The 15464-nt window shown below is 64.5% G+C and overlaps 1 protein-coding gene across 10 annotated transcripts in view; it reads left to right on the top strand.

Moving 5' to 3' along the window:
• The window catches only part of BEGAIN (brain enriched guanylate kinase associated), a gene marked incomplete at both ends in the record, with an annotated part of 44398 nt that extends 29791 nt beyond the window's left edge, over positions 1–14607 (top strand). For 3 of the 10 annotated variants that reach the window (XM_079699340.1, XM_079699337.1, XM_079699341.1), the window contains 6 exons: positions 3871–3960; positions 7836–7997; positions 9229–9295; positions 9734–9841; positions 12213–12296; positions 13237–14607. In XM_079699340.1, the coding sequence (XP_079555466.1) occupies positions 3871–3960; positions 7836–7997; positions 9229–9295; positions 9734–9841; positions 12213–12296; positions 13237–14607 (1882 nt within the window). Of the gene's footprint in view, positions 1–3870; positions 3961–7835; positions 8011–9228; positions 9296–9733; positions 9842–12212; positions 12297–13236 lie in introns of all 10 variants that reach the window. The other 7 variants (XM_079699342.1, XM_079699343.1, XM_079699345.1 and 4 more) reach the window with 5 other exon arrangements.
• Positions 14608–15464: the final 857 nt, after the last annotated feature.

Genomic DNA, 15464 nt, shown 5'->3' with positions numbered 1-15464 from the left:
GAAGAACAGCTGGCCCAGTGTTGAACCCCAGGAGGGCTGTGTGACGTCATCGCCATGAACCTCAGTTTACTCATCTGTCATATGGGTGTGGTGCACGCCTCCCTCACAGGGTGGCCTGAGACTAGATGAGTAGGTATGTGTGGGCACCTGGGGCAGGGCGGGCCCTTGGCAGGTGCTGGGGGTGTTGGTTAACCATTCATGCCCACCTGCCCCTCGAGAAAGGTCCTGAGTAGGTTCCCACTGGGGACACAGGATGGAATCAGTGCGGCAGTGATCAAGTTCAAGGGGAATAGAGAAAGACTGTTTGTTCTGAGACACAGAAAAGTGGTGGCCACCAAGCATGGGGGCACAGGCCAGGGCACGGGAGGCCTCGGCAGGGACGAGGGGGCTCTGAGACCCTGCAGGGGTTGTCTCTGGCTCCTTTTGTGGAAGGATGGTGGCACCAGACCTTCTACAGGGAGACTCATAGAGATGATGCCAGCATGGGACAGGGACAGAGGCTATTCTGCAGGGACCCGCCCCCGGGCCCACGCAGGGCATCCCAAGAGTCTGATGTGGTGGTCCCAAGGTGCCCACTGGAGGCCCAGCTGGGAGAGGACCAGCTGGGTCCGAGCAGCTCTGGGGGCAAAGACCTTCTCCCAGGGCTGGGCTCACCTTGGCCAAGGGGGCCCGTCAGTGGTAGCTCTGAGGCTGGTTCCGTGGTGTCTGCCTCTGCCGGGCATTGCCCTTGACACTGGGAGCTGGCACGAGTCCCTGTGCCATGAGTTCCAGGGTGTCGGCCCCTGCGGGAGGGGGAGAGGCTGGTGGGGGAGGGGCAGGGTGCCCTGCTCACCAGCACCTCAGGGGAGCGAGGAGGACGCGGGGGGGCTTACCCCCCCTTTATCCAACCCCAGAGTAGGCCCCGGGGGTATGAAAATGCACCAGGCCTTGCAGCCCCGGAGACAGGATCGGCTCCCCCCTCCTGCAGGTGTTTCTGCAGCCGTTCACGCGGCACATGTTGCTGGTCTCTGGCTCCACGTGGACACAGCACGGGGCCCTGGGACGGGTAGGTGAAGGAGGGAGGTGGTCCCAGGGGAGGGCAGGCAGGCAGGCAGGTCCCCAGCTCGTTGTCCCCGCAGCAATGAGAGAGGGAACACTGTCCCTCTCAGGCGGCAGGGGCCTGAGAGGGGAGGTACCTGGCCGAGAATACGGCGAGGACAAAGGCCCTGAGGTGGAGAGGAAGGGGCTCAGGGTAACTCAGGCGCAGCCTGGGGCCAGCATGCGGGAAGGGGGCCAGCGCGGGGCGAGGTGGGGGCCGTGGGGGGTCTGCGGGGACAGGGGCTTGGGGGAGGAATCTTGGGGAATTTTGCCCAGAGGCGGGAGTGGTCTGGCTGGGTTTCGTGACCTGCCGACTGGCGGAGGGCGGAGACCGGACTGGGGGCCGGCGTGGGACAGGAGACCGGGCCCCGGGCACTCGGAGATGAGCGGGACAGGGGCTCAGCCCCAGTGACACTCCCTGGCGGGCAGGCTGGGGCGGGATGGGTGTCAGGGTCCCACCAGCAAGCCCCGGGTGGGGAGGAGTTAACCTGAGCGGGAAGGAGTGAGTGCCATCCTGGCAGAGGGGACACAGGGACAAAGTCACCCAGATGAGAAGCTGCCTGCAGCATGTGAAGAATGACAAGCAATTTGGTGGCACTGGAGCATGACTGGGGGCCGGAGCCTGAGCGCGGAGAGTGGGTGCGGAGACGGGCAGTGCCATGGGGGTACCGCAGGGACTGGCTCCTGGTACCTGGGAGCCGGAGGGCGGACACGCCTTCAGCCCCACCCCGCCCCATCACCACAGCCCACCAGGGAGCACCTCTGCCCCCGGGACCCTTGTTCACACCGCGGAGCAGGGAAGGCTGGCCCCCGGACCCCACAGCTCACATGTCCTTCCTCCCCGTGCCCAGCACAGCATCACAGGCATCGGGGGATTTCAGCCGCATCCCAGACCTGCTGTGTGATCTTGCTTAACCTCTCTGGGCCCCAGTTTTCTCATCTCTAGGAAGAGGCGCTCCCCATGCCACAGGCTGGAAATGAGAATTTGCGTCAGAATGAGAGTGGTTGTCAGGGATAAATGCCTTGTGTGTGACCAGCGGCGGAGTCTGGGTCAAGTCACAGCCATGCCCCCCATTCTCTGTGCTTCCAGGCAAGCCCCGCCCCTTCCCTGGGCCTCAGTTTCCCAGGGTCCCAGCCTCCCTTCTACTCTGCTGAGAACTCACCTGCCAGGAGTCCCCAGCGGAAGGGCCTTCTGGGGTGAGGACTGGCTGGCGAGGGCTGGGACGGGGACTCCCCCAGGGATTGCTGGCCTCAGCCAAGCCACCAAGGGGGGACTGGGTCTCTGGCTGTTCCCACGGGAACGGGCCAGTCCTGTCCCTCCTCTCCGTTTACTCAGCAGCATTGGGGTCATTGGCCAAGAGTGAACCCTGGGCCTGGAATTCCAAAGTCCCGTTCAAATGGAGATCAAGCCGCTGCCTCTCCCCCCACCCCTCCCCCAGCCCGGCCTGCAGAAGATCAGCCCAGGAGACCAGGGCTGAGGGCAGCCCATTTCACAGATGAGCAGATGGGGGCTTAGGAAGCGGTGACCGATGTGCAGCTCACGGCCCAGGGCTGAGAGCTTCCCTACCCGCCCCCCTCCCCAGACTATCAAATCAACACTTTCAACCTTTTCTGGGGGGAGGGGCAAAATTTGATCCTTAGTAAATTTTTTTTTTCTGTTTTTTTTGTTTTGTTTTGTTTTTTGCTGCACCCCACAGCATGTGGGATCCTAGGTCCCTGACTGGGGATCAAACCCGCGCCCCCTGCAGTGGAATCCCGGAGTCTTAACCACTGGACCGCCAGGGAGGATTTTTCATCCTCACTGTAGGAAATATGACAAATCCAGAAAAGTATAAAAGAACATTTTTTAATTGCCCAGAATCCCACCACCCACCCAAAACAGCATTAACATTCCTTCCCTTCGGTTATCTTGTGTGGCCGTCTGTACGCAGTTATTTTGTAGATGGGATTGTGCTGCCCTTTCTCTTAACACATACCCTTGCCCATGTCTCTAAGCCTTGTCTGGACGCCTGATGTCCGGGGCAGCGTCCTCCCGTCAGATTTCTGCTCTGGCTCCGGGGCCAGCCAGGCCACCGGGAGCCCTCCCTGGAGAGACCACAGGAAGGGGGCGACCAAGCCGACTCGCGCCTAAAGCTCTGATATACATCCCGTTGCCCCCAAGCAGGGTGGCACCATGGGGCTGGGGTGGGTCATCCACCCCCCTCTGTCCCACCCCCTGCCCAGCCCAGACAGGCCACAGGCAGGGTGAGTGAGAAGGGGTCCCAGGAGGGGTGAAGTGGGTCCTGTCCTGGACCCCTGACATCCACTAGGTCCCACAACCTCCAGAACACCCCACTGGTGTCCGTCAGCAGAGGTCGGGGGTCACACGCCCTCCATCTTCCTTGCCTCCCAGGCTCTCTGACCAATGGGTCCTGCAAGGAAGGAGCAGGAGCCGGACAGAAACCTGGAGCTGGGGGAGTCTGCCCCCCATGACTCCCCTCTGAGGCTGAGATGGGGATGCAGGCCTGGGGTGGGACTCGGTGCCAGCAATGCACTCAGGCAGCCAGGGCTGGCAGGTGCCTCCCCCCCGGCTCCTCCGCTCCTACCCTGCCACCCTGCTGATGACAGGGAGCTCTCCTGCCGGTGGGGGCCGATCCCCCACCTCTCTGTGACCGCGTGCCCTCGGCGGGCCCCGCGTGGCCCCCGGGCCCCGTTCTGAGCAGATCCCTCACCTCTCTGTGACCGCGTGCCCTCGGCGGGCCCCGCGTGGCCCCCGGCCCCCGTTCTGAGCAGCTGTGTCCTCTTCACCCACAGGCTGCGCAGCCCCTGGGTGCCCTCGTGCCTCGGGCAACCCCGCGTCCTGCAGGGCCGACTGGCCAGGTCCTCGCCCTCGCTCTGGGACAGGTAACACACCTGTTGTCTCCCCGGCTCCTCGGTGTCTCTGCGTCTGTCCCCAGACGTCCGTCCCGCATCTGCATCAACTCCCCCAAGAAGGCCCAGAGACGGGGAGGGTGTCGGCTGCCAGCACACCCCCGCCATTGCTTCCCGGCCATCCGGTCTTGGAGGCGAGGCCCCGGTGTCCCCACAGACCAGCCTCGGGCTCGATCCTCGGGCTCAGGCCTCCGCTGAGCGGCCAGAGGGGCTCCTGGTGGGAGGCAGGCGGGGTCCCACTCTGTGCTGAGGGAGCTTATCTTTCTCCCCCGCGAGGTGGGGAAGACTTCCAGGGGCTTCCCGCGGGCAAGGAGGGAACCACAAAGCACGCACCCCCCAGCACACACCCTGCCGGGTTAGGCCAGATACTGATCAATTCACCAGGACCCAGGTCAAAGCGAGGTGACCCCCCCCCCGGGAAGCAGTCTGAGCAGGGCTTCCCGAGCCCCCCGGCCGGGAGGGTGGCCCTGATCTGGAGGGTGGGGCATGAGGGATTTCCAGGCCCTCCCTGTGCATCTGTTGAGGGGCCCCCTGAGCCAACTCCACACCAGGGGGGAGGCAGAGGCACTGAGCATTCCCCCCGTGGTGCCTGCCCCCGGCATCATCTCTTGGCGGTTCTGGTGCCCCGGGGAGTGCAGGGACCACAGTGACAGCCCTGCTCCCTGAGGGTGGGTGCTCCAGTGTGTGGGTGCACACATCCCCGTTTTACAGATGTGGAGACTGAGGCTGAGGTCAGGCAGGGCTCGGGCAAATGCCCTGGGAGGGAAAGGCAGGAAAGGAGGATGGTACCACACAGGTGACCGAAGACCTCAGGGTGCCCAGCCCAGGGTCCTCCCTGGACCAGGCAGGGGAGGGGACATGTCCAAAGCTCTGGAGTAGTTGATGGCCAGGACTTGGTGACGGGCTGCGAAGGGTGGCCACAGGCAAGAGGGGTCACCGCGGCCTCTCGGTCTGACTGGGGACGGATGGTAGCTGTGACCTTCCCGGGGGTGGGGAGCACAGGGGGCAGAGTCCGCACTGGGTGCACTGGGTGTGAGGTGACTGTAGGCCTTCTGGGAGGAGAGGCCGGTGGGCAGCTGGACATGGAGGGCAGCAGAGCCCTAGAGAGAGGTCGGGGCTGCAGGTGGAGGCCCGGGAGGGGCTCGTGTGTGGCTGGGCACAGAGGACCTTAGGCCTGAGATGTGCGGGGAGTGGGGAGGGGTAAACCAGGGCCCTGAGGATCAGCCTGGGCGACGGAGCTGGAGTGGCAGAGGTGGGGAAGGCGTGGTGGGGCACCGGGGTTGGCGCTGCTGTGACCGAGGGACCAGGGGGGCGTGTCCAGGGCCGGGGCCCAGGTGCCCCCAGCAAGCGGGCAGGGGGACGAGGAGGCGGCACGGGCTGGGGGCTGTGCCAGCCCAGGGCTGGACCGGCTGCGGCTGGGGGGGGGGTGGGTGTGTGTGGGGGGCTCAGGAGGTGAGAGCAGTACTTGAGGGGTGGTGGGACAGAGCCGCCCAGTATGTCTGGAAGGCCATCCGGAGGCCAAGGGTAAACTGAGGCTTGGGTGGGCCGGCTCGATGAAGCTGGCTGCCTCGCGAGGGGCGGTCCCGGCTCTGCTCGGAGCCCTCCCCACAGCCCTGTCATATTTTCCTCCTACACGTGCCTGTTGGTGAACCTGCTCCCTTGTTCATTGTCTCCCCTCGAGACTATAAGCTCCGTGGGGCGGGGACCACATTTGTCTCATTCGCGCTGTGAGGCGCAGGGAACAGGGCGGGACAGGGCAGGAAAGGAAGGAAGGAGGGTGACGGGTGGATGCATCGTAGGGGGATACGGCTGGGTCACGTCAGGGGTGGACAGTCTTGACGGCAGGGTCCGAGCTGTGGCTGCAGGCAGGTGACCAAGGTGGGGGAGGGCGGGGGCTCAAGTGGCCCCACGGGTGCTCTCCCCTCTTCCCGAGGGTGCGGACCCCGCCTGTACCCTGTGACCGAGGGCTGTGGGTGACCTGCAGCCCCTGCAGGATGACTGACTTCAGGGGCCGCTGCCCCACTCCCACGCCTGATCCTGTGTGTGCAGGGGGCCCTGGGTGACATGAGAGAGCCCCCAGGAAGCTCGTCAGCCCCCTGGGGAGAAAGGCCTGGGCCGGGGGCAGTCTGGGACCTGTAGCTGCAGGGGGCTTGGGGTGAGTCGGTCAGGCGTGCTGCCTGGAGGAAGCAGCAGGGCCTGCTTGGCAGCCATGGGTGGGCACTCTGCCACTGGTCTCCCTCCTTGCTTGTCACTCTGCATCTTCCTTGGGGACCAACTCTTGGGAGGACCCGCCCCGCCCTTCTCTGAGGTTCTCAAAATGTAGGCAACTCTTTATTTATTTTTAAGAATGTAGACCTTGGCAGGAATCCAGGAAGGCTTAATCGGGGTTCGCTGGGTGTGCACCTATGGTAACGTGTGTGGTTTACAGACAGGGCCCGAGACTGAAGCTCACTCTACCCTGGGCTCTGGAGGAAGCCTCCTGCTCGCCCACAGCAAACCCACCAGAAGTTACCATCGAAAAGGTCTTAGCTCCAAATGGTCCCCTGAGGAGGGTTGGGCTTCCTCCAGCAAACAGTTGGCCCAGTTGGGCCCCTACTCCAACCTGGACACCTCTCTGAAGCCAGGGCTTTGTGTCCCCAGGGCATGATGAGGACAGTCGCAGGTGGATGGGGGGTGCATGGCGGGGGCCAGCAGCCAGGTCTGTGTGATGGCAGGGCCCCTGCCCACCCCGTGACACCATGGAGTTCACCTTCAGGCTGCACCATTCTGGGCTTCGTTGTGACTGTAGTGTAGGGGGTGACGACGGGGGCAAAGTGCAGGGGGTGACAGAGCAAAGCGCACAGCCAGGGCGCTGAACGGCAGCTCAAACCTTAGCCTCACTCGTGGCTAACAGCCAGCAGAACTCCCCTGGTGCCCCTCACGCACCGGGCCGCTGTCCGTTCCCTGCAGAAATCAGCCCTCCCGGCTATTAAAGGTGAGTCCTTCCCCCTTGGCCCCTTCTGCGTGCTCAGCCAGTCAAGGGAAAGGTGCCTCAGGTCAGCACATGGTTAGGTGCTCTCTGGGAGCTGGGTGGCTGCCGACAGGAGGGTGTGGCCCCTGCCCTGGTGGAGTTCGCAGCCAGTCCCCTGGGTGTGGCCACCACACCTGTCCCTCCTGCCTTGTGCCCACCGGTAGCTGATGTGAATTGATGGCATATGGCTCAGAGGGTGAATCATGCCGTTTCTGTTTCCTGAGCATGGGAACTCAGCGGCCCGGGGTCCCAGAGGAGCCTCAGCCTGTGGGGAAAATAGAGCCTCAAGAGCCGGCTTCCTGGAGGAAGGGAGACATGAGCAGGCCAGTGGTTTTCCGAGTGTCTGATGCTCTGTGCAGCTAGCTGGCCACTGTGGCGGATGCTGCCTGGGCGTGGGGCATCCAGGCTCATCCTCTCCCTGGCCGAGGTCACACAGCCTGCTGGGACCACACAGTCGATTTGGGGAAGACAGTCCTGGTCTAGGGTGTGGCACTAGTGCCTCTGGGCCTCAGAGTCCCCAGCCAGCGCTGTGGAGGAGCAAAAGTGGGGGACCCTGTCAGCGGTGCCATCTGGAGGTCGGATCCCAGACCGAGAGACTGGGTGCCGATGGGCGCTCTTTAAAGCAGGGTCCCTTAAGCCGCCCCAAGCACTTGCCCCCCCCCCCAGTGCCAGACTGGCTCAGGGTCAGAGACCCTGACCCCCGGCGCGGGGGCGGGGCGGTGTGCGTGCGTGCGGGGCGTGTGCGCGTGCGTTGGTGCGGCCGGGCGCACCCGGTGCGCACCCACCGGCGCCTCGAGCTCAGCGCCGCGGCCCGGCCCGCCGCCGCGTGTCGTTGCAGCGCGCTGCAGGAGCAGAAGGGCGAGCTGCGCAAGCGGCTGTCCTACACCACGCACAAGCTCGAGAAGCTCGAGACCGAGTTCGACTCCACCCGCCACTACCTGGAAATCGAGCTGCGCCGAGCGCAGGAGGAGCTGGAGAAGGTCACGGAGAAGCTGCGCAGGTCAGGGGGCGGGGCCAGGGGGCGGGGCCAGGGAGGGGCGGGGCCTGGGCGGCGAGGGGCGCGGGGCGCGGGGCGCGGGGCCGGCGACCTGCTGCTAGCAGAGCTGTGCCTCCCACCCGAGCTGGTGACCCCGCTCGTACACGGGGAGTCCAGGGCTCGGCGAGGGCAGGCGGCCCTGACAAGAGTCGCGCTTTGTGCCAAGAGCTGCCAAACCAGGATCTGAACTGGCGCTGGCTACTGCCGGGTACAGGCTCTTCCCAGGCACCTCTGCGTCCCCTGCTTATTCCTTCTCTTGTATTTATGTGGTGGGGCAGCAGCATGATACAGAAGCAGCCATCTCCAGACCCAGACCCCAGCCACTGTCGCCTGGGGTTTTGACCGGAAAACGATGTCCAGCCTTGGAGGTGAACCAGCATTTAGAGACGGTTCCCTTGAGCAGCACAGCAGCCAGTGACGGCAGGCTAGGTGTGCGGGACCCTGAGCACTGACTCCTTTAAAAACAAAACTTCTGTAAACATCGTGCTGCACGTGTAAGATGGATATTCTTCTAAAAAATATTACACGCTTTCCAGGCTTCTTTTAGGAAGAATGTAAAGAAACCACAAACTTTGCTGTTGGCTTGGTTTGTTTTAAATGTTTATAGAGCATTGGATTTGCAATGAGGCTGTTTGTCCCTTACTACTTAAGCACCTCCAGCCTCAGTTTCCCCACTCGCAAGACAGGGGCAATAACACTACACATAGGTTGTCGAGAGGATGGCCACTGCCCCTTCCACCGTCACACCGCATGGCGGCAATGGCTTCCCACCCAACACTTGCCTCCATCTCGGCCTCTTCCAGGGGGAACCGTATCCTATTCACTGTGTGTCCCCAGCACTCACCCCAGGGCACATCACACAGTCTTAAGGTTAGACCCCTGCTAACCTGCTATTGAACTGTAAACCCTTTCGCCAGCCTTGTAAGGACTGTGTGTAAACTGTGAGTTAACCGGCTCTGAGTGAGGACCTGGCAGAGTCCCTTGTGAATAACAGGCTTTCCCTTCTCATCTGCAGGGGTCCTCGGCCCTGGCCCAGGAAATGTTGCAACGAGTTAGCTTCAATCAGATGCTTTCTAGCACAGGAGCAGTTAGAGCAGGGTGGGGCCTGTGTTCAGCCCTCAGGGGGCTGTATGGCTACAGGGGCCGTGGGAGGGTCAGGCCTGGCACAGCAGTGACCTCAAGGCCTCCGTTCCAGGATTCAGAGCAACTACATGGCGCTGCAAAGGATCAACCAGGAGCTGGAGGACAAGCTGTACCGCATGGTGAGGGCACGCCACACCCCCCCCACCCCAGCACTCCCAGCCCTGGGCCCCCAGCTCTGGAACCATGGTGAGGACCTTGGGCCTGGCGGTCATGCCCTTGCCCATGAGGAGCTGGGCCAAAGGCCTCGTTTCCACCCTGCCCACTCCCTGCTTCCCGGGGTTGGGCCAGTCCCACCTGTCTCTGCCCAGCACTCACCTGTCACTGTCCCCACGGTGCAGAGGAGAGACTGAGGCTCAGAGAGGCAGTGACTTGCCCAAGGCCGTGTGGCTCCTCCCTGGCAGAGCGGGACTGGAACACGGGCTGCTCTGTGCTCTGACTCTTGCGTGCCTTGGCCTCCAAACACCTCCTCACTATCGGCTGCGAGAGGGGACCCAGGAGGCCCCAGGCCTTGGCTGACTGCTGAGCACCTCCCTCTTCTGCCCGTCCCCCACCTCCAGGGCCAGCACTATGAGGAAGAGAAACGAGCGCTTAGCCACGAGATTGTCGCCCTCAACAGCCACCTGCTGGAGGCCAAGGTGACCATCGACAAGCTATCGGAGGACAACGTGAGTGCCTGGCCATTCTGACCCTGAGGGGCTGGCACAGGGCCGGATGGACAGACGGGATGGTCCGGACCTCACGGAGTACCTGGGCAGTTGGGGAAGCACGGGGGCTGCCTCACAAACTGCATCCCACCAGACCCTCCACTGGAAGGAGATGGGACTTGAAATAGGGAGCATGGGGCCACGGTGTCCCAGTCAAGGCAGGGCTTCCTGACCCCAGGGTTGGGGCGTGGCCACTCAGGACTCCTGCCTTCGGCCACTCGCAGTGGACCTCAGAGTCCTGTGGCTATCTGTGGGTCCTGATTTCCAGGGTCCCGCGAGAAGGGCCCCGCTGCCCTCCACAGACCCGTCAGCTGAGCACACACTCACTGATTCACATCTGCTTCTCGCCGGGCCAGACCCTCCGAGGCTCTGAGAATATGTGTGAACAACACAGGCAAGCAAGCGCCCTGCCCACGTGGAGTTTACATCTGAGCAGGGGAGTGGGGAGGGCGGACAGCAAACAGGATAGATTTGTCAACTGTGTAGCGACTCAGAAGTGCGAAATGCTGCAGAGAAAAATAACGCAGGGGATGGTGCTGCGAGTTGCCAGTTGCAGGGTTAGGGAATCTCAGTCGGGTGCTTCTGGAAGAGGCTGCTGGAGCTGAGACCTGAAAGCGATGAGGGAGCCATGGGACAGCAGGGAAGGGCGCTTCTTCCAGGCAGAAAGAGCCACAGCGGCAAAGGTGGGTCTGAGTAACTTGAAGACCAGCAGAGAGACCAGAAGGGGCTCTTGTGGGGAGGAGAGGCCGAGGGTCTGTGGTCAGAAGGGTAACAGGAGGCCGCGTTGTATAGGCTCCTATAGGAATCGGCGGGGGGTGGGGGGGTTTGAGTGAAGTAGGGAGCCACGGAAGGTTCTTGAACAGAGGGGTAGCCTGACTGAACCTACTCTTACTGGGCTCCGGTGGCTGCTCTGCTGAGGACAGACCTTAGAGGACAAAGCCATGAGTGGGAAGGTCAAGGAGACAGCAATCTGGGAGAAAGACGATGGTGGCTTGGCCAGGATGGCGGCCAGGGAGGTGGGAAACGGGGCGGCTTGGATTCTGGTTATATTTTGAAGCTGGAACCAAAGTGATGGACCGATTTGGGATGTGGGTTATGAGAAGAAAAAATGGGTCCAGCCCGACTGCAGGGGGCAGAGTCTGCGGGAAGGGAGCCACCTGCCGTCTCCTGGGCTGGGACCTTCTGGGGGAGACATGGGAGGGGGCGGCAGGCGCGGGGCTGGAGCCGGGCCCTGGACAGCCAGGGGGAGATGCCACAGGTAGGAGATGGCGGAAGAGTGCACAGAGATGAGGGGCGGCGCTCAGAAGACTGTTAACAACTTGGCGGCAGGTCTGGGCTGGCCAGACAGTGCCTGCAGCCCTCTGATGCCAGCGGCAGCCAGTCTGGGGCCTCACGGGAGCCCAGTTCTCAGCTCTCAACCAACTATACCCTTTCAGGGATGCCTTGAAGGAGCGGGGGACCCGGCTTCCCTCCCCTGTGCAGGCCAAGCCGGGGCACCAGCCTCAGTACAGAAGGTGGAGGGTCAGGGGACGGCAGGGGCGCCCACGCCTTCAGCAGCTCACCTGAGCTGCAGGACGCCTGGGCCTGGTTGACTTGAGACTGGGAGCAGGTGGACCTCAGGGCCCATCGGTGGACCCCAGACCCCCCGCCCCCGCCAGAGCCCTGGCTGCAGAGGGTCCCTGGGCGGCAGTGGGAACCAAGGTCCAGCGGCAGGCACATGCAACAGAGATTTTCCAAAGATGAAACCAAATCCCCTCGATTCCTACTGTTTGCATCTGTTTTCAGCTCAGGAGGCTGAGCTGGTCCCCGCCCGGACCTGGGGTCACACAGGCCCTCTGACCCCAACTTGCCCTGACCCTTGCCCGGCCCTGCAGCCACGCCCGTGTCCAGGCCTCACTCTGAGACGTGGGAGCAGCAGGCCCGTTCCTTGTCCCTCGCCGGTGCCGGCGCTGTCCACTGCGTTCCCTTGCGAGGGACTCAGAGGCCGCGAGCAGGGAGACCGGGCCTGGTGTCCATGCCTGGGGCCTCCGGGACTTTAGGGCACGTTGCGGGCCCTTCTTCTCCCACTGCCCCCCGCCCTGGGGGAGCTTCCCACCTGGGTCAGTGATGGGACTGCCTGGGAGGGCGCCCTCCATGCACCAGCGGCTTCAGGCCAGAGCAGGGGCCCCCGTTCTGCAGGCGAGAGCGTGAGGCCCAGAGAGGGTCCGCGTCCTGCCCACTGCACAGCCGGCTCTGCCCGCCGGTTTCCGCGTTGGCCACTGGGCACCGGTCAGGGTGGCAGCGACTTTGGCGAGGGGCGAGCCTGTGCAAAACAGCTTCTCTTGTCTTTTAGGAGCTCTATAGGAAGGACTGCAATCTAGCGGCCCAGCTGCTGCAGTGCAGCCAGACGTACGGCAGGGGCCATAAGGTGTCCGAGGTAACGTGAGCCCCGCCCCCACCAGGCCCACCGCTGCCCCTGCCACCACTCGGGGCCCCTTCCTCGCAGGTCCCACCCTTGAGGGCGAAGGGGCTGGCGGCGCCCGAGGCCCCCTGGCCCTGCTCCATCCTGCCGTGCCCTGGCCTCTCTCTACGTGGTGGACGGACCGCCGCATACACACCTCCCTGCCAGCCCGGACAGCCAGCGCGCCCCCCACCCCCGTTTCCTCCGGGCACTGCCCCCAATTCCCCACCCGCTGTGTGAGCCTCCCCGAAACCCTGTGGTTTGGTTTGGGTACAATTCCTGACAGGGCTCATTTCAGAGATAAGAAACTGGCTTCACCTGGGAGTCACTGGGCCAAGGCCACAGGGCCCAGCCCCGGACCCAGGGCTCCCGCCCCGGACCCAGGGCTCCCGCCCCGGACCCAGGCCTTTCCACCTTCCGTCTCCCCAGCCTGGGCCACGCCTAAGACGCTCACAAAATAGATCAAACAGTAGCGGGACGCCCCCCAAAGGGCACCAGGAGCTCCTGCGGAAACCGCTGGGCGCCTGGCCCTCAATCTTTGTTGCATCTGTTTCTGAGTCTGTCTGGTTTGGGAGCACCCAGGCCACGTGAGTGGGCCGGGGGTGCCCTCCCAGAGACCCTGAGGCTGGGAGAGCAAGTCAGCCCCTCAGGGGAAGGCCCGAGAGAGGCCTGAGTCAGAGCCGGGTTCCAGCCTCCAGGCTCTGCGGTGCCCCACGGGAGTGGGCCGGGGTGGGTGGCGGTGACCAGGGGTTCGCAGGCACATCCCGGGAGCTTGTGAAATAGAGCATCCCGGGCGTCGGCTCCAGCTGGTGGGATTAGAGAGGCCCTGGGCGGGTCCCCGGTCGGTCAGCCTCGGCTGCCAGTCCGGGGCTGACCATGATCCCCGTCCCCTCCTCCTCGTGGCGTCCCATTCTAGCTGCCCTCAGAGTTCCAGGAGCACGTGAGCCTGCACATGGAGAAGCAAGGCTGCAGCCTGCCCTCCCCGCTCTGCCGCCCGGCCTACGCTGACAGTGTCCCCCCCTGCGTCCTCGCCAAGGTGCTGGAGAAGCCAGACCCCGGCAGCCTGTCCTCCCATCTGTCGGATGCCTCAGCCCGTGACCTGGCCTTCCGTGACAGGCTGGAAAAGCCAGGCCCCCGGCCCCCGTACAAGGGGGACATCTACTGCAGCGACACGGCCCTCTACTGCCCCGAGGAGCGGCGCCGTGACCGGCGGCCCAGTGCGGACGGGCCCGTGACCGACGTGGGCTTCCTGCGGGCCCAGAATTCCACTGACAGCGCGGCCGAGGAGGAGGAGGAGCCCGAGGCGGCGGCCTACCCCGCGGGCTACCGGCACGAGGCCTTCGGGGGCTACGCGGCCTCGCTGCCCACGTCCAGCTCCTACTCGAGCTTCAGCGCCACGTCGGAGGAGAAGGAGCACGCCCAGGCCAGCACGCTCACCGCCTCGCAGCAGGCTATCTACCTGAACAGCCGCGACGAGCTCTTCGGCCGCACGCCGCCTGCGGCCTACGGGAGCAGCCCACGCTACGCCTCGGCCGCGGCTGCGGTGGCCGCCCCGCTCGAGGCCGAGGCGGCCCCGGGATTCCCGAGGACTGTGTCGCCGTACCCCGCCGAGCCCTACCGCTTCCCGGTCTCCCCCGGCCCCCAGCCCGCCCTGATGCCCCCCAACCTGTGGAACCTGCGGGCCAAGCCGGGGTCGGCCCGGCTGGCCGCAGAGGACGTACGCGGCCAGTGGCGGCCGCTGAGCGTGGAGGACATCGGCGCCTACCCCTTCCCGGCCGCCGCCGCCGCCGCCGCCGCCGCCGCCGCCCCCGGCCGCGCCTCGCCCGGCGGCTTCAACGACCGCTACTTTGGGGCCGGAGGCGGCCCGGGCGAGAAGGCCGAGGGGCGCGCCAGCCCCCTCTATGCCAGCTACAAGGCTGACAGCTTCTCGGAGGGCGATGACCTCTCCCAGGGCCACCTGGCCGAGCCCCGCTACCTCCGGGCGGCCGGTGACCTGAGCCTCAGCCCAAGCCGCTCGGCTGAGCCCCTGCCCAGCTACGCAGCCAGCGAGGGGGAGCGGGAGAGGCTCGGGGTGCAGCTCTGCGGGGCGGGCGGCAGCCCCGAGCCCCAGCACAGCCCCCGGAGCTCCAGGGATTCCCTGGAGCCCAGCTCCATGGAGGCCTCCCCGGAGATGCACCCCAGCGCCCGCCTCAGCCCCCAGCCCGCCTTCCCTCGGACTGGCGGCTCGGGGCTCAGCCGCAAGGACAGTCTCACAAAAGCCCAGCTCTACGGAACCCTGCTCAACTGAGCACCCACGTGCAGGCCTCGGCCGTGGCCACCCCACACACCGGGTCCCGAGGGGTGCTGCCTCGCCTCCCCGATACCCATCCTCCCGGCCCCGCAAACGAGGACCCCCCGTCGAGCCTGGGGTGGGGGCGGGGGCCCAGGTGGGGGCCCACGCACGTGTCTCGTCCGCCCCCGCACCGCCAGGGTGGACCGTTTCTCACACAGCAACCTCCTTCCCCACCGGAGATGAGCATCCCCCTTTTATAACGTGCAACTATTTTTATAGAGCAAGAGGGTCTTTCTTAACGCACTCAGCCTCCAGCTCCCTGGATGGCGGCCTAGGCGTTTTGGACGCAACGCTCCTTGATTTTCGGGTGGGGGCGAGTGGGGCCTGCCCCTCGGAGGGAAGGACGGTGTCCTGCGGAGACCCCCCCCCCGCGCCGCCAGCCAGTGACAAGGGAACCCTGACGCTCTGTCCACAAAGAGGGGGACTGGAACGGGTGGAGGGATGTGTAACGTTTTCAGCTGTTCTCGCCGTGTGGCCGACGACCACCCCCCAGCTCCCCCGTGGTCCGTAGTCCCGAGTGGGGCCGGTGCTCGTCCCCCCAGTGTCCCGCTCCCCGGCACCACCTCGCTCTACCTCAGATGTAATGAGGCCCTCCGACCCCGGTTTCTGTAGCTTGCTTTCCTGTTGTCTGTGATGCATGCCCCGTCTCAGTACTGTATTTTGCATTCCTTAATAAAAGACGTCGGTGGAAAGAAGTTGGGTTTGGGTAGTCTCTTCTCCCCCCTGCCTTTTGATCTCGGGACGTGTGGCCCTGGGTGTCTCCCCCCCGTCCTCCCCTCTCTGAGGCCAGGGCAGCCTGATAATAAGACTCC

The sequence above is a fragment of the Hyperoodon ampullatus genome (assembly GCF_949752795.1).
Source record: "Hyperoodon ampullatus genome assembly, chromosome: 3".
NCBI lineage: Eukaryota > Metazoa > Chordata > Mammalia > Artiodactyla > Ziphiidae > Hyperoodon > Hyperoodon ampullatus.
This window is presented reverse-complemented; position numbering and strand designations above follow the sequence as displayed.